The sequence below is a fragment of the Drosophila subpulchrella genome, chromosome X (assembly GCF_014743375.2).
Source record: "Drosophila subpulchrella strain 33 F10 #4 breed RU33 chromosome X, RU_Dsub_v1.1 Primary Assembly, whole genome shotgun sequence".
NCBI lineage: Eukaryota > Metazoa > Arthropoda > Insecta > Diptera > Drosophilidae > Drosophila > Drosophila subpulchrella.
Window position 1 is genome coordinate 29,307,095 of NC_050613.1, and position 19,466 is coordinate 29,326,560.

The window sequence follows — 19,466 nt, forward strand, 5'->3', positions numbered from 1 at the left end:
CCAGTTTAGAGCTAAAACTTCCTAGCCGCCAGTTGGCGCTGAGCACAGTTTTCGAAGGCCACTCGCGTGCGGTTTTCTTTGCGGAACCCGTCAGATAAAATGCCAGGTGTACGTATAAATTATGTGTAGGTTTATCAAATGTTGCTTTCAAGTGCCACTTGGCGTTCGTGGCTTTCATTTAGACGCTGCCGGCGGTTCAAGACGCAAAACTTTTGGCTTTCATTTACCGCTTTGGATGGGTAGTTTCTCCTTTTAAAACTCACATTTATTTTATGCTTATGATTTGGTACTTATCTTTACGCCCATATCGGAGACTAATGATATTTACAACCCGTTAAATTCAATCCACACTTAATCAATTTTCCCAGGGAGCTGCACATTTTTTATGACTGGCCAATCATTTATCATTTTTCACTATTAGTGCCAAGTTCATGGCTGATTGAGTGTGTTACCAATTTGCATGTTTGAGCGCCATTGACTTTTATCCGGCTTTTCGCCAAGGTCGCGCTAATTAAATCCTCGTTGTCAGTGATGAGAAAGGTACTACCTATATCGGTTCAAAAATATGTTAGTTTTCTTTCAAACTTGAAAACTTACCCATAGTACTTACAAAATATTATATATTATATGTCAAGAAAAAGTTTTAAGAACATGATATTTAAAAGTTAGGTTCTAAAACCTGAGTATTCCTCACCACTGGTCGTTAGCTATAATAGGCTGACTTTTATCCCTTCCTGCTGCATTTTTGCATTGAGGTTTTCAGTCAGGAATCGAAATTCAAGCATGGTGCGACCACTAAATGACCGCTTTCCACACCGAAGGCGGGCTAATCAAGCCGTTCGCCATCTGAAAAGCCAAGGAAGGATCTGGCTGAAACACTTGAAAAGAGGATTGGACCAGTGTCGAGGTGCGATCCAATGGGGTCTTGGTCCTGGGTAAATTGCATACATTATTGGCTTTCTTAATCCAGACACCCAGGCGCGGGGAACGCGAAAGAACTTCCTGCGCAACGGCTCCTTCCATGAGGCGGTGTCTCCTGTTCTGGCCGTGGCTCAGTGCTTCTGCCTAATGCCCGTGAGTGGTATCAGTGCTTCCTCCTGGCAAGGATTGAAATTCAGCCGGCGTAGCTGGCGGTTTTGGTACTCTGTCGCGTACCTCTGCTCCACTTCGGTGGATCTGGCCTTCAGCATCCGCAAAGTGGCCTACAGTGTTTTGGATGTGCGCAGTGTGGGTGAGACGCATTACCCATTTATCCCTCCCATAAATACTGATTTTCCGATCGAAACTCATTAAAACTGTAGAGCCCATCGTTTTCCACGTGAGCATTCTGATCGCCTCCTGGCAGTTCCTTAAACTGGCGTATCTCTGGCCCGGATTAATGCGCCACTGGGCGGCGGTGGAACAGCGGCTGCCTGGCTATACCTGTTGCCTGCAAAGGGCTCGTCCTGCCCGCCGCATCCAGTTGGTGGCCTTCCTGCTGCTTTCACTTTCTCTGAGTTGGGTCTTGTATTTCTTACCTCTACGTCCTGACTGATTGACAAGTATAACTCTTTAGTGGAGCACCTGCTGAGCATCATTTCGGTGGTGTACTACGACTTCTGTCCCCGGAGAAGGGACCCCGTGGAATCGTACTTGCACGGAACCAGTGCCCAGTTGTTCGCCGTGTTTCCCTACTCCAACTGGCTGGGGTGGCTGGGCAAGATACAGAACTTGCTGCTCACATTCGGCTGGAGCTACATGGACATATTCCTGATGATGCTGGGCATGGGTCTCAGCGAGATGCTGGCCAGGCTCAACCGCAGCCTGGAGCTGCAGGTGCAACAGGTGGGTATGGACTCTTAAGTACCATCATGTAAAGTGCATCCCTTTAGCCCATGCCGGAAGCTTACTGGACTTGGTCGCGCACTCTCTACCGATCGATAGTGGAGCTCATACGGGAGGTGGACGACGCCGTATCCGGTATAATGCTAATATCCTTCGGCAGCAATCTGTACTTTATCTGCCTCCAGCTGCTGAAGAGCATCAAGTGAGTTATCCGGACAAAAGCACACATTGAAATGAGTACAATAGTCCTGGAATCCAGCACCATGCCCTCCTCGGCCCACGCCGTCTACTTCTACTTCTCGCTGATGTTCCTGCTCAGCCGATCGGCGGCCGTGCTGCTATTCGTCTCGGCGATCAATGACCAAGCCAGGGTGCCACTGCGTCTGATGCGTCTGGTACCGATCGAAGGATACCACCCTGAGGTCTTTCGGTTCGCCGCGGAGCTGGCCTGTGATCAGGTGGCGCTCACGGGGCTTAAGTTCTTCAACGTCACCAGGAAGCTGTTTCTGGCGGTGGGTAAAGAGTGATGTTATGTTAAGGGTCGTCCCAAATATCCCTGCCACCTGTGTTCCCAGGAACGTCTTCATGCTCATTCCCATGTTTGTATTTGTATCTTTTAGATGGCGGGAACAGTGGCCACCTACGAACTAGTGCTTATCCAGTTTCACGAGGATAAAAAGTCCTGGGACTGCTCGGCCTCCGATTTAAATTAGATATAATTATATATTCAGGCACCAGTAGTGTTGTCTGGTTTATTATTGCGATTTATCCGATAAATGTCTTAATTTATTAACCAGCAGACCATTCTTCAGTGCAAAAAATATTTTGTATCACTCATACGCAGCGTTGCCGTAACTTGAAAAAAGTCCTTTGAATACTAAGTTTTGTAATTTGCTGTGCGATAACTGTGAGCTTTACTTATTTATCTCTAATTCGTCAGTCGCCAGCAATTGCCTTAGATGATAGCTATTAAAACACTTTATACACTGTGCTACACAGTTGCGAGAGGAGTCCGTGGAGGAACCTGTTTTCATCTGCCCACTTTTTTGCACGCGCTTTCCACTTTTCACATCAGTTGGCGTCTGCGGCTGCGTTTTCGTTTTCATTTTCATTTGCGGACCATTTACTTTGGTAATCCAGTATAAGTATGTGATGCAATTGCTGGCCATAAATGGTGCACGCTTCCTAGGCACACCGAAATGCGTGAACCGCTGTTAAATTCAAACTGAACCAGTTGGCCAAATGCCAATGCCGATTGCTCCTAGGCTCCTCAACTCTAGCTCCAGCTCCACGATGCTTCCGGTCAGCGGGTCTAGCCGATCTAGTCCGGTTCCAGCCAATTGTTAACCCAATTCACGAGCGGAGTTCGGGGATCAGATCGCCGATAGGAGTATATAAGGCCCACAATCGGTTCAACGCGCAGACACAAATCGCGCACTGAAGCTCCAGTTAAGACGTTATGGCCAGATATCAGAGTAGCATCCACTGCCTTGGCGGGATCGGGTTCCTAGTGGTCCTGTTCATAGATCAGTTGGCCAGCGGCCAGTTCGTTCCTGGCCCGATTTCTGCGATTCCCCGACAGCAGAGATCTCTCTTCGGTCCGGGACCTCCGCCGGGATGGAGCAGTGGTGGCCTCAGCCACGGCTGGAACGCTCCCAGCTTCGAATTCAGTCACCTGCCGCCATCCTCCAGTCCACATGTGACCAAGGACGAGTTGCTGGCCCTGCTGGCCGCCTGGAAGGATGTGGCCGTGAAGCCCACGACTCCTGCGCCGGAACCAGAGCCCGAAGAGCCGGAACCCGAGCCAGAGACCACAGCAGCCCCGCCGCCGGAGGATCAGGATGAACCAGAGCCGGAACCGGCGGCACCAGAAGCGCCAGCTGGCCCACCACCCGGTGTTCCCGTCACCGTATCCCTGCCCGCCCTGGTGCCCATACAACTGGCAGCCATGTGGCAGCAGCCGGCGCCAGGAGCAGCGGCCGGTGGACTGGGTCCCTTGGGGCTGGGAGGCTTGGGTCTGGGGGGTGGAATCGCCTTGAACAACCTTGGCGGTGGTGCGGCTGCAGCAGGAGCTGCTGCAGCTGGAGGCGGAGGAGCAGCGGCCGCCGGATCCGCCGCAGCGGCAAGATCCGGACTTGCCCGTCCCAGAGCCCGAGCAAGGATCGGAGGACGTGCGTCTAATGCTCAGCCTGCCATTCGCTTCCCGGTGGCCAATCCGCGCAGCTTCACCTCAAACAACTATGTGGCCCCCAGGCCACGTTACTATCGCGATACGGAGACAATGCGGTGAGTATAAGAACATCAGATTAACAATTCTTAATTTATATTTAAGAAAAGAAGGTTGCATTACATATTTTTTATACATTATGATAACTTCTTGTTTGGATCCTGTACCATTTGCTATTTTTCTTTCAGCGTCAATGTAATGGCCCCTCCGCCTTATCAAATGCCCAATGTTCAAGGGCCGGTTCAGCTTGTGCCCGCCTACTGGCAATAGTTCGTTCACCTCTTCAAGTCTTATAATCGTACTGCCAATTCATTATAAGTTAAACTGTACAAAGTTATATGTTATAGTAATACGCTCATGTGCATGTAGAATGCCATGGCCTGTTAACCAGTCGGATTTGTTTTTTTTTATTATGCCAATAAAATATTTTACCAAAAAATAAATACACCATTTATTCATTGGGGTTAACACGTAATCAAGAGTGAGTTTTGGGCCAAAAATAGGGTTTTGGCAACAATTTAACTATTAAGTCGGAATAAGAAATGTCATACCCACCTTGAGCTCGTAATTAAATTCCCAATCTATTGGAATTCAAGCCTTAAAATTTTAATTCTTGTCAATTTTCGCAAAAAAAAAGCGAAAATTGCTCAGAAAATTATTATCCCGAAAAGTGATGGGGGTCGTTAGCTGCTCAAAACAGTCGATCTTTCAGCTGTGCGCCCTGGTTTGACCAAGATAAGATTGAAAAACCGCATAAAATTAATATTTTTAAGCATCTTCCAATTTTTTACCTCAAAAAAATATTTTGGTTACCATTGTGGAAAATAAGGTCTGGGTATGAGTTGTATGTCTAATATCTGCAAGGGTGTACAAATATGGTCCCATTAATTACAATAACAATATAAATAAATAGTTTGGCGTTTAAACAGCACACATAAAAGATTTAACAAACCATAAAAACCGATGCAATTTTGACTACCCAAACCTGTAGCCTTAATTAGCAAATGTTTTTCTCCATTAAAATATGCACAGCTCTGTAAGCTACTAAAGCCAATATGGAAATAGGCTGTTTATTCCCTAATTAATATACTTTGTACACAGAAATGCAATTTGCTTATATCACTGCACGAATATTGGCAACTTTCGTCACATGCTGCTGACAGATGTCGGCCCCATAAGCGAATCGGTTATGAATATATATGCTGGTGGTCAAGTCCTTATCGGGACATCGTGTTTGGCCACTGAACAGCTTAAAACTAGCTCCGAACGACTCCCGTGGGTATTGTAGACGACGGAATGGCCTCACCCAGTTTGCGTGCGGCCACGCCTCCCGTCCCCCGGGTGTTATGATCCACCGACTGATCCAGATTTCGACATCGCACAAATGAGACATTAAGTAGATGGCGTGGATGGACCAAAACTTGTTTCAGTCGCCATCCTTGTGGGCGAAGACGAGCTTAATCAATGCATTGGTAATTGCGCACCCATCTAAACAGATCAGCAAATCAATACAGTTTTTTGGAGTTTACAAATGTATAAAATTGTATTTTTAGGGTAAAACAAAGCTCTAGTAAAACATTTTACATACATAAATTTGTTCTTGGTAAAAGTCCGTTTGTGACACATGGCACCTAGAAACATTAGGTAGATAAACTATTAGGTAATCGGAAAAGTAAAATATTTTTTACAATCATTATGGGACAAACAAAAGAATATTGTTGTATAAAATCTATACTAAATGTAACATTTTCATGTGTGTGCACAGTTATTTGGCAGTTATTTTACATTTCTTTCAAATGGTTTTAAGAAATTAAAAACCTTAATAACTCGCACACAATCTTATTTCATTTTTCAAGAACGCAGAACAAAATAAATTGTATAAATACAGATATGTATCTCACAGTAAAAATCAACTAATTCTAAGAAAGTATTATACTATTAAGTAAATAATTGCGGAAAATTACTAAATAATACGTCTTTGGCTAAGAGCAAACTAGAGTCTGGATGGGGAGTGTGCCCAACTGGCGACGATGTTTAAAGTCATTTTCACACATTTTCCGCAAATGGAGATTAACGTGTCTGCCACCCGAGATACCGAGGTATCGCTAACCAAAAGCGCCGGCGACAGGCGTAAAAACAATTAATACGTGTAATGTGCGATCGACGCAAATCGAGAGCAACGCCCAATCGGGCTCAGTTTGGACTTCCCGCTAAGAGAGATCCCGATCGGGGCTTATTTACCTCACAACGATATGGTTTACGTAAGCTGCCGACCACGACTCCAATCTCGGACTGAATTAACTAACGCAGCAATAATTAACGAATTATAACGTGGAGGACAAAATGTAAACTAGATTTGGGACAGGCGACGCCATAGGATCCAAAGACTTTGGTGGGCAGAGAGCAGTGCGAAGGCCCCGGCAATCACAAAAGTCAGCCTGTAGATAGCCGCCTGACAGTACAGTAAAACCACGCCGGCCAGAACGTAAAAAACGAGGGAAAGCATCCAGTATCCCTGACTGCAAGTAAGTTTAAAGAATTTTAAAAACTATTAAGCGAGCAATGCATGTACGCGTGTATGTTTACCATTTTTGGGGAGCCCTCAGTTGCAGGAGCAAACTAAGTGATGCCAGGACTACGATGCTGGGATATAAACTCGGATCCGGCAGGTCGATGCCATGCCTAAAGGAAAAAGCAGTTAGGCAACACGAAGATCAGATCGTATATTGTGGTCTTAAAAGACTATACTAGCTATAAGTTAAAACTTACCGACGACTGCGCACCCAAGCCAAAGTGCTAGGAGAATTGAGCAGCAGATGCATGAGCAACATCAGCAGCAAAGTGACATGAAAGGAGAAGTTGTGCAAGCCCACGCAGGGCTCCGGTTCCTCGTCCTCCTCCTGTTGTCCACCCTTCTGTTCCAAAGCTTCTGCATTTTGCTCCTTCGCAGCATCTTCGCAGCTGGCAGGTTCTTCTGCTGCCCCCGCAGCAGGCATTCCACGCACCAAATTAGCCGCCTTCTGCCAGAGAAGGTCTTCCAGATAATCCTTATATGCGTTCGATAGCATCAGGAAATAGAAGACGAAGGCCAGGAGAAGACCCACTCCGCTGCAGGTTCCTACAGCTGTGGCAATGGTCAGTATACCGAACGTTATAGGCAAGTGGGTCATGATCGAGATCATCACGTTGGAGGTTGGCTGGGAAAGGCGTGTTATCCGCAGAGCCAAGCGGTAGAAGGCGTTGCCATAGAGCGTCAAGGCCAACCAAGTGCCCAGAGTGGCCAGCAGGGACAAGGCAATGGCTGCACAATGGATCACAATGGAAACATTGATACTGTAGTCCAGGGGTTCTGGCTCCGGCAGCATGCGGCTGCTTATGATTAGCTTCTTTAGAAGCCGACAAGCTGATATTTGATTAAACGTATAATAAATGTAAGTGGTAATTACAATGAATTAAACAAACCTGTGACCACATAGAGCGAGGTGTACTGCATGTAGCCCACATAAGGCCGCAGGCTACGAAAAGTTCCCACCTGGTGAAAGGTTTCAACTTGCTTCCTTAGCACAATCAGTAAAACGCAGACCAGGTGTGCCGGCAACCAGCCGTAGAACTCGAGCACCAGTCGAGATAATGCAGAGGAGTAGGAGTACTCATAGCTAGGCAACACAAATCAGAGTGAGATAGATGTAGCCAGTGGAAGTAAAAGAGATACAAAATAATACATTACTTATATAGTTTTACTTGTACCCTTTTCATGTATAAATTTCCATTACGTTTGCGATGCTTACCTGATTCGATAGCGACAAGTGGGATCCAGGTAAAGATCCAGTGTCACAGGATTAAGAGTAGTGTTGTAATGTCTGGGCACCAAGGTGGGTACATTTACATACAATTGAGGTTTCTGATCAAAAGATCTGGAAAATTTCAAAAGCACCCGAATTAATAGTACATATCGTCAATAAAATAGCCAACTCACTTAAGGGTCTGGAAACGTTCGAAGCCAGCAGCCCAGGGAACACATATCCTGGCTGTCACTCTGTACTCCGAACTGATGCACTGCAGCGGCTCCACAATCACTCGAATGCTCTGGTATGGATCCACCATCTCGGAGATGCGAAGCCGATGATGCAGCGTGCCTTGAAGAGTTTCGTTTATTATAGGCAGTCTTGCCATGGTGTACCAGCGCGGCATCTTGATGTCCGTCACGCGCTCTCGGGGATCGTAGATGTCCAGGTTGTAGCCGATTCGCTTGGTGCTCGGTGGCAGGCGCACTAGCACATGGGTCCACTGCACGTAGGTCTTGCGCAGGTTGTGCAGGTCTAAGATGGCAATGCTACGGGGATCGCGATCTTCGTTGGGCAGCCGCTGGACGAGGTGCATCAGCGAGGTGGCCTTTTCGCTGGACAGGAAGATATATATTCTTATTAATGTGGCTTATTGTTTGGTTATTAGGACGTCTGTGGAACTTCAATTAAAAAAAGTGCAAGTTAGATTTATTATATACGATTTAACGCACCAATATAGCTGTCCCGTCTTATTGTTGTCCAGGGCCGAGCAGCCAAACAACCAGTCTTCGTCATCAACATTCAAAGCCTCGATGGCTGTTTTTTTGTATCTCTCCTGACGCAGCAATCCCACTAAATCAAAGAAAGTGCCCTTGAGTCCATTGGTAAAGTACTTGTTTATCACGAGACGACGCTCCTCGTGCCAGTTTCCAGCGGCTCCGAATCTCTGTGTGCTCTGTTGCCGTCTTCGTGGCTTCTGTGAGTATATATTTAGTATTGAACTGAGATTGGCATTTTTAGGAACCTACGACAAAGGTGGCTAGGGCCGACTGCAGGTTGCGCTGCTTGTTGGTGCCAAATACGATTGATGAGCGATCCTCGCGCACATACGCAATGCTGAAGAGAAAATGATTTATGGTCTGCATAAACTGCAAGCACCACACGGCGGATAAATGGTCGCAGCTCAGACTAACTTTGGGTATAGCCGAGGTCTGGGGGACAAGATAGGAAAATATACACAGATCAGGAAGGCTAAATATTATTCAACTACCATGGCATGTATATCGTTGAACCGAGAGCTGGTGAGACCGGGGCGCACAAGCAAATCCCTATTACCGCCTCCCGTGGAAATGAGCAGCACGTTGTCCAGCCGCGCCGAGCTGTCTTGGCTGGCCATTCGCTGCACACTTGGGGGTCGCTGGTGCAGGCTGTCGCATACATTTGTGGTCATCGTGGGCACCGTTGCAGTGCGTAGCTTGCTTAGCACAGCGTTCGTCTGGTCGTAGAAATACTCCAGCTCGGCGTCTAGGTTGAGCACCGGCTGATCCAGCGGCGTGGAGATGCTGACAATTGTATTGATGTGCTGACCAATGGCCGGATCAACCAGCACCGACTGCGCCAGCTTTCCACCCATTGAGTGGCCAATCAGCACGATGGAGGGCTGCTCCGCGCGCCCCTCGTAGATCGACAGAATAGTGCGGATGCAGAGCTTTAGATAGTTTCGCTGGCGAGGCAGATAGCCCCCGTACAAGGCAGACAACTCCTCGTCGTAGTCAATGGTGTAGTAGTCTAGGTGGATGCCCGCATCGTCCGACATGGCCTTGCGGAGCGCCACGGACGCCAGAGAGCGCACCTGCTTGTACGAACCGGCATTGCCGGGAACAAAAATCACCGGAGCACCTGTCATCCGACGCCTGAGCGGATCCAGCGGCTGTCGCACGCCCTCATAGTAGTAGTAAAGTCCGTAATTTGGATACTGATCGCCATCCTTGACTCCAACTTTCTGCAAATCGAGTATAATCAGCATTTAGTGGCCTTATCTTTCACAGTTCGGTCTTACCGCAAACATTGGTTCGCCAAACATGTAGGTCATCCGGCAAGCATTTGGCTCCACCTCCACGTGCAAGTTGAACAGGCCGTAGATAAGGCAGCATATTGAGCCGATCACCAGCAGAACCGCACAGTTTCGGAACATAAACATCCTCGATTTTCAATTTTTCATGTCTGTTTATGTCTTGTTGTCCCAGCTGTGATAGAGATGAGTGCGGCGCTATTACAATACGATAGTTTGCATGAGGATAGGGGTGGGCAACCGATAGTTCGTATCGACTACTTATATAAGGCCGTTGTAAAATTAGCTAAAGCCATGCAAGAAGAACAACTAGAATGCTCTCTTCAAAAAGCATACCTTTAGTTATTCAAAATGCCTAGTAAAAATAGCAATCTCTAATAGATTGTTACGTCAGATTCTCTAGTGAAGAATCGACGATGATGTTGTTACTTTTAAGCCGTGACTTTTAGTGACCCTTTCACGGTTGCCGCAGATGCGCTCATCTCTAGCCACTTGATCGACACACATACATAAGTATGTATCGAGCCGATCCGAGTTGTTGCTTTGGCTAGTTTATTATTCAGTTGGCGTAAGCGTGCGCTCACCTCCGATCCGCTGATCCGATCCTCCAGATTCAGATACATATACATATATCGTACCGGAATTGTCAACAAAAAGGCAGCGGCGCCGGCGTCAGCATCATCGATTCGAATCGAATTTCTAAGTCTGGCCTGTGAGTGTATGCGTGGATGCGTGTGAGCCAGCGCCTTTGTGTGCGCGCGATTAGTTCGCGTACTAAGCTCGGCTTGTGTCTAGCCTGGCGATATTGTTCTTGTTTTTGGTGGGAAGATAAAGACGGTTTATGCCCTTGCAATAACAAAAACAACGAGAGAGAGAGACATTGTCGCCGAGCAGTTGCTCCGCTGCCGCCGTCGACGTCCGCTGCCGCAGCGAACAGTTCGATCCGCTAGTTGTTGCTGTTTAGTGTTCGTTGTGGTGTCGCTTGTTGTTGCTTTGATCCGTTCCGAATTCGAATCCGCATCCGATTGCGATATAATTCACCCAATACAAATTACTTATAATATTTAGTGCAAAGAGGCGAAATGACTGTGTGCCAGTAATTGTTGTTTGTTGTAATTGCACCCGCACACAGCCACGAGCACCAGTGCACACGTATATACGTATATACGGGAGCGCATTCCAATCCCTACACACGCACACACAGTTACCATGGAAATTTGGCGCTCGCTCACAGTGGGCACCATCGTGCTTCTGGGCCTCGTCTGCTTCTACACAGTGGAGTCCTGCAACGAGGTCGTCTGCGCCTCCATAGTCTCCAAGTGCATGCTCACCCAGAGCTGCAAGTGCGAGCTGAAGAACTGTTCCTGCTGCAAGGAGTGCCTCAAGTGTCTGGGCAAGAACTACGAGGAGTGCTGCAGCTGTGTGGGTAAGGAAGGTCGTCCGGTGGGATCACCGTTTGGGTGGTGGGAGGTGTCCATATGAATATGTATGTATTTGATCACCAGTGATGTCAACTGGGTATGTGTGTGTGTGGGATGGAGGGGGGATGGGAGGGGGTGAGCTTGCGATGTGCTAACTAGTTATCGATATCAGGCTTGAGCTGGTGATCGGTCTGGGGTTAAAATATTATAGCGCTGAATAGGAGACCTTTTAGACCTGGAGGGAGGGTCATATGTTGTTTTTCACAAAATATTCTTTGCATTAACAAAGCATTTGTTTTAAAATAGCAAGTTTAAAAGCTTAATAAAATAAATAATTATATTTACGGCTAATGGGAATTATCCCAGGTCTACAAACCCTTCATGTTCTTTATATTTAGCAATGCTCAGGCGCCCTTGAACAATTCTTAAGGTCCCACAAAATCCCCAAAAACTTTGAAAACTCACTATCTGTCACTTACATTTAGTTATGAGCGAAGAAAAACTGTTTATTGATGCAGTAAAAAAGTAAATAATCAGGCTGTAATCATCCTGATCGGATTTTCTTGAAATGCAATTTACGTTTGGCCCACTTGATGTTGTTTATAAACGAATCGAGCATGACGATGAAAACAAATGTGCACACGAGATCATATGTATGTCTTTTTTCGAGGAATAAATATAAATCATATTAATGATCAGATGCACAATAAAAACAAGAATCCGGTCGTAAATATTAGAATGCATAAAGAAAGGAATGTGCATCTTGAAAACCGCCATTTCCATTCAAAAGCATTATACGATTTAGTATGGGTCCTAAAAGTTAACACAATTCAATACTTTTTACAATCCTTTCATATTCCTTATTGGGCAATATCGATCCCTTATTTTTCCAGAACTCTGTCCAAAACCCAATGACACGCGCAACTCGCTGTCCAAGAAGTCCCACGTAGAAGACTTCGATGGAGTGCCGGAGCTATTTAACGCCGTAGCCACTCCGGATGAGGGCGACAGCTTTGGCTACAACTGGAACGTGTTTACGTTTCAAGTGGACTTTGACAAGTACTTAAAGGGTCCTAAGTTGGAAAAGGACGGTCATTACTTTTTGAGTGAGTGGCGACTCAGGTTGATGGTTTCGCATTCCTATAACATTCCGATTTCGTGTAGGAACCAATGATAAAAACCTGGACGAGGCGATTCAGGAGCGGGATAACATAGTGACCGTGAATTGCACGGTTATATATCTGGACCAGTGCGTGTCGTGGAACAAGTGCCGCACCAGCTGCCAAACAACAGGCGCCAGCAGTACGAGGTAAGGAGAAGAACAGATACGGCGAGAACTTTCGTTCATTGGTCAAAATAACAGATGGTTTCACGACGGCTGCTGCGAGTGCGTGGGCTCCACCTGCATCAACTACGGCGTCAACGAGAGCCGCTGTAGGAAGTGTCCGGAGTCGAAGGGCGAGCTGGGCGACGAGCTGGACGACGCCATGGAGGAGGAGATGCAGGACTTCGGGGAGAGCATGGGCCCCTTCGACGGACCCGTGAACAACAACTACTGAGCGACGTGCGGGTGCGGTCAAATGCCATTCAACGAACAGAACAGAACCACATCTAACAAATTTAGCTACTCAATTCAGTGACATTATTATTATGTAGTACGAAGTAATATTTGTATAGCACTATTATTATTATTTTATTTACAAAATCGAATAGGCGCTTTGAATTGTTTTACTTATTGAACCGGCCAAGATATATATATTATACATTTTTTTTAACTTAAATAAAAAAAGTAGTTTTTGTTCGGAGTTTCAGCGGGCTTAGGTAATTTATATGCCTTTTAGGCTTTTAAGCTGCGTTTATTATAATTTTTTTTTAATATTTTATAAATATTAGATATTAAAGTACTTGAACTGTTTCAAATGATAGTTCTCATAATTTTAACGGCCTTTAGTGTGACCAGTTGAGGCTATCATGTTGCGTTAGGCGTTTCGGTATTCTGGGCGTATAGAGCCTACTATTTGCGGCAAACCAAATTTCGTGTGTTTTTATTAAAGTTAAATCATCATTATTTGGGGGTGGCTCAAGTGTGGCAAAGAATTTGGGAAGCCGTTTGGCCGTAGTTCAGTATTAACAAGGGCTATCGACTTTATCGGGACCTGTCAACGAAATAGAGTTGCGTCGGAGTTACGTAGTCGCACCGCTTCCGTGATTTGGAAATGATGTTGAAGGGCCTGCGGCATGTGCGGAATGTGCTGCAGCGCGGCGGCTCTCAGTTGGCCCAGATCCGCGGTGCCACGGGGCAGCCCCAAAGGATTTGTCAGGAGCTATCGCTGCTCCAACTCAGCCGGCGGCAGGTGCTTTGAGTGGCTAACCGCAATCCCCCAGAGATTTAATCAGGGTGCTTCCTTCTCCAGGTGATGCAGCTGCAGACGGAGTACAAGGCGATTGTGGGCTTGATAGCCCGCTCACTGCAACTGACCCCCAAGGAGGTCCGACTGATGCACCTGCGCAGCCTGAGCACCGCAGGAAAACCTCCCGCTCCCACGGAGGGCAAGGCGGAAAAGTCGACCAAGGACGGATCCAAGACTGAAGGTGATTCCTCCAAGGAAAAGCAAAAGCAAGCTGTCGCGGCGGAGGGCAGTGAGAAGAGCAGCAAAGCCTCCCAAGACGAAGGCTCCAGTAGTCCGAATCCCAGCCCAAGCAGCTCCACCGGCGAACCCGGCGAGGATCCCAACAAAAACAGCAACGAGAATGATGAAAAGATGCGTTCTGTACTGACCAAGGCCGTGCTTTGGCTTTTTACCATCTATATGTTTGTAGCCTTCTTCTCCTTGCTGATTACCCCGCGTTCCGAGAGACCAGAGGTAAACATGATCATAATAGTAGTAGCCAATAACCTAATCCTTTCCACCAACCAGGGCTCCACGCGCTATGTGTCCTGGAATGAGTTCGTCCACCATATGCTGGCCGTGGGTGAGGTCAAGGAGCTGATCATACGGCCCGACATGGAGATGGTCACCATCATCCTGCACGAGGGTGCGGTCATAAAGGGCCGGAAGGTGTCGTCCACAATCTTTCACATGGCGGTGGCTGACGCCAACAGGTTCGAGGAGAAGCTACGTGAGGTGGAGAAGCGGCTGGGCATCAAGGATGGTGTGCCGGTGACCTACGACCGCCAGACGGACACCACCGGCCGCATCCTCATGCTGCTGCTTGTCTGCGCCCTGCTCGTGTCCATTGCCACCCGCATGAAGAGCATGAAGAGTCCCCTCAGCATGGATTCGTTTGTGAGTAGTGCTCCTTAAGCCAGAGAACCGTGACTCATAACTGCTTAAATCTTTTCAGAACCAAATGGGCCGCGCCAAGTTCACGCTGGTTGATCCCTTCGACGGCGGCCGCGGCGTGCTCTTTCGTGACGTGGCTGGTCTCAGCGAGGCCAAGCAGGAGGTAAAGGAGTTTGTCGATTACCTTAAGTCCCCGGAGAAGTACCAGCGCCTGGGGGCGAAGGTTCCGCGCGGAGCCCTGCTCCTGGGTCCGCCGGGATGCGGCAAGACGTTGCTGGCCAAGGCGGTGGCCACCGAGGCCCAGGTGCCGTTCCTTAGCATGAACGGTTCAGAGTTCATAGAGATGATCGGTGGCCTGGGGGCGGCGCGAGTGCGCGATCTCTTTAAGGAGGGCAAGAAACGGGCGCCGTGCATTATCTATATCGACGAGATAGACGCCATCGGTCGGCAACGTTCGGGAACGGAGAGCATGGGGCAGGGCAGCTCTGGCGAGTCAGAGCAGACACTTAACCAGCTGCTGGTCGAGATGGACGGCATGGCCACCAAGGAGGGTGTGCTCATGCTGGCCAGCACGAATCGGGCGGATATCCTAGACAAGGTACGACATGTACACTCATTTAATTTAACATACCAACGATTATTTTTATATTTTGAAGGCCCTTCTGCGACCCGGTCGCTTTGATCGCCACATCCTCATAGATTTACCTACGCTGGCGGAACGCAAGGAGATCTTCGAGAAACACTTGTCGTCGGTGAAATTGGAGTCGCCGCCCACGACCTTTTCGCAGCGATTGGCACGTCTGACGCCGGGTTTCTCAGGTGCTGACATCGCCAACGTGTGCAATGAGGCTGCCCTGCATGCGGCCCGAAATACCCAAAAGGAGGTCAGCAGCAAGAACCTAGAGTATGCTGTGGAGAGACTAGTTGGTAAGTTTATCTGCAGATTGCACAATACCTTTAGAGTTCTATTCAAGTATTCAACTCCCAACTCCTCTAGGCGGCACTGAGAAGCGTTCGCACGCTTTGTCGCTGGCGGAGCGCAAGGTGATCGCGTATCACGAATCCGGACACGCTCTGGTGGGCTGGATGCTGCCCAACTCGGACATCTTGCTCAAGGTGACCATTGTGCCGCGCACCAGTTTGGCGCTGGGATTCGCCCAATACACCCCTAGCGAACAGCATTTGTACAGCAAGGAGGAGCTGTTCGACAAGATGTGCATGGCGCTGGGCGGTCGGGCAGCCGAGAATCTTATATTCAATCGCATAACGACGGGCGCTCAGAACGACCTGGAAAAGGTGACGAAGATTGCATACTCGCAGATCAAGAAGTTCGGCATGAACGAGACCCTGGGACCCATCTACGTCCGGGACGCGGATGAGACGGAGGGCGGTGGTGCGATGGGCAGCGGTGGCAAGAAGCCATTCTCGCGAGCTATGGAAAGCATGATCGACAACGAGGCGCGGCATGTGGTGGCCAGCGCCTACCAAACCACCGAGGGGATACTCGCTTTGCATCGCGATAAGCTGGAAAAGGTTCGTTGGTACTGCTTTCTTACTTTATATCATTTCCGCAAAGAAATTATTGGAATGTCTTATAAAAACCTTAAAATCATAAAGCCTATGCGTCATAAACTTGTATAAATTAATTAATTTGTTTGTAAATCATGTCAATAACGATATTTTATGTTCTTAACATGTTTCTAAAACTTCGCAGTATAAAGATAATTAACTTAAGATTTGATTGAGATCCTACAGTGTAAATTATAAAAAGCGTATAATGAACATGCTTGATTATAGTTAATCAATATCTATAGAACTAGTTATTTTAGCTCATTGTAATTCGCTTACGCTTATTTTTTTGTTTTCAAATCGGATATGCTTCCGTTTTGTAAGAATATCCTACGACGCACGAACGTTTCCATTCATCACCATCTATTTCAGCTGGCTGAAGCTCTGCTTGAGAAGGAAACACTGGACTACGACCAGGTGGTGGAACTGATTGGACCGCCGCCGTACGATCTAGGGAAGCGGCAAGTGGATGGTGTGGAGTTCGAGCAGTCACTGAAGAACCTGGGCAGCGACACGGACGCCACGAAAGCCTGAGGCTTTGAGTAGAACTCAAATTCAGAGTCATAGTCCCAGAGTCACAGTCATTCATCATACGCCACGTGCCCCGAGTCGCTCACCTTTCCGCCCGCCCTGGTTCATGTTCGTTGAATGTAAATAAAGTTGTTTACCTTTTAAATGATTCCAAGCCGTGTTCATTATCTAATTGCCCGCTAATAAGCCGCGTCTCGTCGGGCAAGCCGATTTTGAACTACCTAACGGATAATACAGTCCATCTAGTAATGATTACCGCTCGAATGAATGAATGAATATGACTGTGACTATGAGCTGGAAAACAAATTGTTATGTATTTTTTTGTTGAGCTGAAAGCAATATATTAAAATCTTTTTAGAACGAATATTGTTTGTACGAAATTTTATGTAGCTAAACAAACATGGGATCGTGCATAATTTTCATGTCAAAGTAAACCTAATAACAAATGCTGATGAGAAGATCATTGAAGATCCATCATTATTATTTCCTGATATTTCGAAATACTTTTGTACATAATACCCGTCGTTGATCAGGGTATTGTGTAATCAGCGTCATCACACCGACACGGCAGGAGATCAAAGTTTAATTCCACACTTGTCCACACTGACCTAGAACCTGACGCGCACTGTCAATTGGCTGAGCATACACAATCACCCGGTGACCGTACCGATGGTCACCTGATGACAGCCGGAATCCGCCGATCCGCTCCATATCCATGTCCAAATCGGTCGAGGGATACATATTTGAAACATTTTTGAAAGCTCATGAAAGAGCAAATAAAAAAGCTAAATAACATTTGGCATATTTTACTAAATATCTTTATCTATTCAACAAAGACTTACTGGCAGATATCACCAAAGATCGGAGTTACGTAAATATCAGGGTCTACCACATTTATGTATATTTGCCTTTATGGGTGCAATTCTAAATTGAACTCAGATGATAGAATCTCTATAGATGGAGAAGAGAAACCAGTTCTCCATTGCAAACCAAGTTGAGAATCATTTAGTTTTCACTCATATTCAATTGAATTCGATTTATGAGCCGAATGCTGTTTAAACTTTTCTCATTTTAATACCGACATGTTACTTACTTCAGTTACCTACTTAAGTTATAATTAATAAAAAAGTCGTGCAGAAAAATTCAAAAAACATAAATGGTAATACATTTTTCAGCCATTTTGCATTTCTTGAATTTGATTGAATTTTTACCAATTATGTATGCAAACCAAATAATAAACATAATTCCTTGGTAAGACATGGAATAATAAGTTATTCAAACGAATCTAAAATCAAAGTTTGAACAAATATAGTTTTCGATAAAATTCGACGATTTTCCAACTCGGTGAAATAAAAATATTAAATTAAATACTTAAATAATGTTCATACCGGTACGATCGGGTTTAGGAACACTTAATTTGATCTGGTCCCAGAATCGCACTAGAACTTGCACTCGGCTTCTAGAGGATGCATAAATAGGCCCGGCTTTGGGTTGGAGGGTGTCAGTTGTCGCTCAGCTAAATCGGTAAGCAGAAATCGGATTACGGAGAAAATGCAGCTAACCGGTGTCTCGGTATTCTTGTTATGGATCGGTGTACTGTGCCTGGTTCCTTATAGTGTCTCCGATTTATTCCGTGAGTGTCCAAACGTTTAATAAGTTTTTTAGTCAATACAATTTTTGCAAAGCATGTAGTTTTTATTAAAGCATTAATAAGTCTAGGAGTCTGCAGTATATTATTTTAAGTCTGCAGCAAAACTAGCATGATTATTTATAGAACGCTTTATTTGTATTCTTGGGAAATACCACAGCATCGCCCCTGAAACGGTGCAAGGTGGAGGATGAGTCGTGCCACGTGGCGCAGGCGCAGACCTTTTTGGAGGCCTTTAAGAAAGGCATTCAAGGACGGCAGGTGCCCGGTCTAGAGCCCATTTATCTGGGAACGTTGCGCGTCGAGAGTGGGGGCCACTCGGAGTCCCTGCAGTTTAAGCTGGTCATGACCGATGCCAAGCTCTACAACCTGGCTAATTCCGCGGTGGTAAAGAGCATGAAAGGCTTCTCCAAGGACCTCACGAAGCCGCTTAAGCTAACGATGGTCATGGATGCACCGGAGCTGGTGGTGCGGGCGAAGTACGATGTGAACGGTAAACTCCTCATCCTGCCCATCGTTAGCAAGGGTGATTTAACCATTCGGCTGAACGAGGTCCAGACCAAGTCGAGGGTTATGGTGGAGCCCGTAAAGCGGTCCGACGGCCATACATATCTTAACATCACCGATTACAAGACGATCACCAAGATCAAGGGGTGAGTAAATAGAAGTATTATTGAGAGTTTATGTACACTACCTTTTCGATTTTCGATTCCAAGTACAAGGCGAACAGAAGTTGAAATAGACGACTGAGTAAAGTTAATTGTTTAAAAATTGTACATTTCCATTCTTAGTGGCCACTTTGACATGACGAACCTGTTCAACGACAACGTGGAGCTTCGGGAGAGCACCTTGAAAGTTCTAAACCAGGAGTGGAATACCCTGGCTCTCGATGTCCAGCCGAAACTCAACGAGGCCTGTTCCAAGGCCTTTAGATCCATACTGCAAAATTTGTGGAAAAATATACCCTATGACGAGTTCTTTGAGACGGAATAAGCAATAAGCACAAATATATCCAAGATAAAAGTATACTATTTTTATTTATACTCGTAGAGTAAAAGGGTATACTAGATTCGTCGGAAAGTATGTAACAGGTAGAGGGAAGCGTT

General features: G+C 46.5%; 6 protein-coding genes across 6 annotated transcripts; 5 read left to right on the forward strand and 1 right to left on the reverse strand.

Annotated features, from left to right (window-relative positions):
• The first annotated feature begins 781 nt into the window (after positions 1-781).
• Positions 782-2,687, forward strand: LOC119556718 (gustatory receptor 5a for trehalose). The gene is made up of 7 exons (XM_037869115.1): positions 782-907; positions 971-1,231; positions 1,302-1,496; positions 1,556-1,824; positions 1,872-2,026; positions 2,084-2,336; positions 2,445-2,687. Exons 1-7 carry the CDS (start codon positions 784-786, stop codon positions 2,535-2,537), a joined length of 1,350 nt encoding a protein of 449 aa, XP_037725043.1. The 5' UTR covers positions 782-783; the 3' UTR covers positions 2,538-2,687.
• A 333-nt stretch (positions 2,688-3,020) lies between these two features.
• LOC119557586 (vegetative cell wall protein gp1) lies at positions 3,021-4,357 on the forward strand. The gene is made up of 2 exons (XM_037870387.1): positions 3,021-4,110; positions 4,240-4,357. The coding sequence occupies exons 1-2, from the start codon at positions 3,284-3,286 to the stop codon at positions 4,319-4,321; spliced, it is 909 nt and encodes a 302-aa protein (XP_037726315.1). The 5' UTR covers positions 3,021-3,283; the 3' UTR covers positions 4,322-4,357.
• A 1,222-nt stretch (positions 4,358-5,579) lies between these two features.
• Positions 5,580-10,082, reverse strand: LOC119558050 (GPI inositol-deacylase). The gene is made up of 10 exons (XM_037871200.1): positions 9,896-10,082; positions 9,107-9,838; positions 8,865-9,047; positions 8,568-8,812; positions 8,028-8,450; positions 7,840-7,965; positions 7,514-7,707; positions 6,821-7,454; positions 6,638-6,733; positions 5,580-6,570 (listed from the first exon to the last, which is right to left on the reverse strand). The coding sequence occupies exons 1-10, from the start codon at positions 10,034-10,036 to the stop codon at positions 6,402-6,404; spliced, it is 2,943 nt and encodes a 980-aa protein (XP_037727128.1). The 5' UTR covers positions 10,037-10,082; the 3' UTR covers positions 5,580-6,401.
• A 382-nt stretch (positions 10,083-10,464) lies between these two features.
• LOC119558054 (protein twisted gastrulation) lies at positions 10,465-13,033 on the forward strand. The gene is made up of 4 exons (XM_037871204.1): positions 10,465-11,333; positions 12,222-12,434; positions 12,493-12,637; positions 12,692-13,033. The coding sequence occupies exons 1-4, from the start codon at positions 11,117-11,119 to the stop codon at positions 12,885-12,887; spliced, it is 771 nt and encodes a 256-aa protein (XP_037727132.1). The 5' UTR covers positions 10,465-11,116; the 3' UTR covers positions 12,888-13,033.
• A 490-nt stretch (positions 13,034-13,523) lies between these two features.
• On the forward strand, positions 13,524-16,861 carry LOC119558051 (paraplegin). Its single transcript, XM_037871201.1, has 7 exons — positions 13,524-13,682; positions 13,743-14,192; positions 14,247-14,615; positions 14,674-15,210; positions 15,269-15,539; positions 15,610-16,145; positions 16,554-16,861. Exons 1-7 carry the CDS (start codon positions 13,545-13,547, stop codon positions 16,713-16,715), a joined length of 2,463 nt encoding a protein of 820 aa, XP_037727129.1. The 5' UTR covers positions 13,524-13,544; the 3' UTR covers positions 16,716-16,861.
• A 1,328-nt stretch (positions 16,862-18,189) lies between these two features.
• Positions 18,190-19,388, forward strand: LOC119558053 (circadian clock-controlled protein daywake). The gene is made up of 3 exons (XM_037871203.1): positions 18,190-18,345; positions 18,521-19,013; positions 19,152-19,388. The coding sequence occupies exons 1-3, from the start codon at positions 18,264-18,266 to the stop codon at positions 19,351-19,353; spliced, it is 777 nt and encodes a 258-aa protein (XP_037727131.1). The 5' UTR covers positions 18,190-18,263; the 3' UTR covers positions 19,354-19,388.
• The last annotated feature ends 78 nt before the right edge of the window (positions 19,389-19,466 follow it).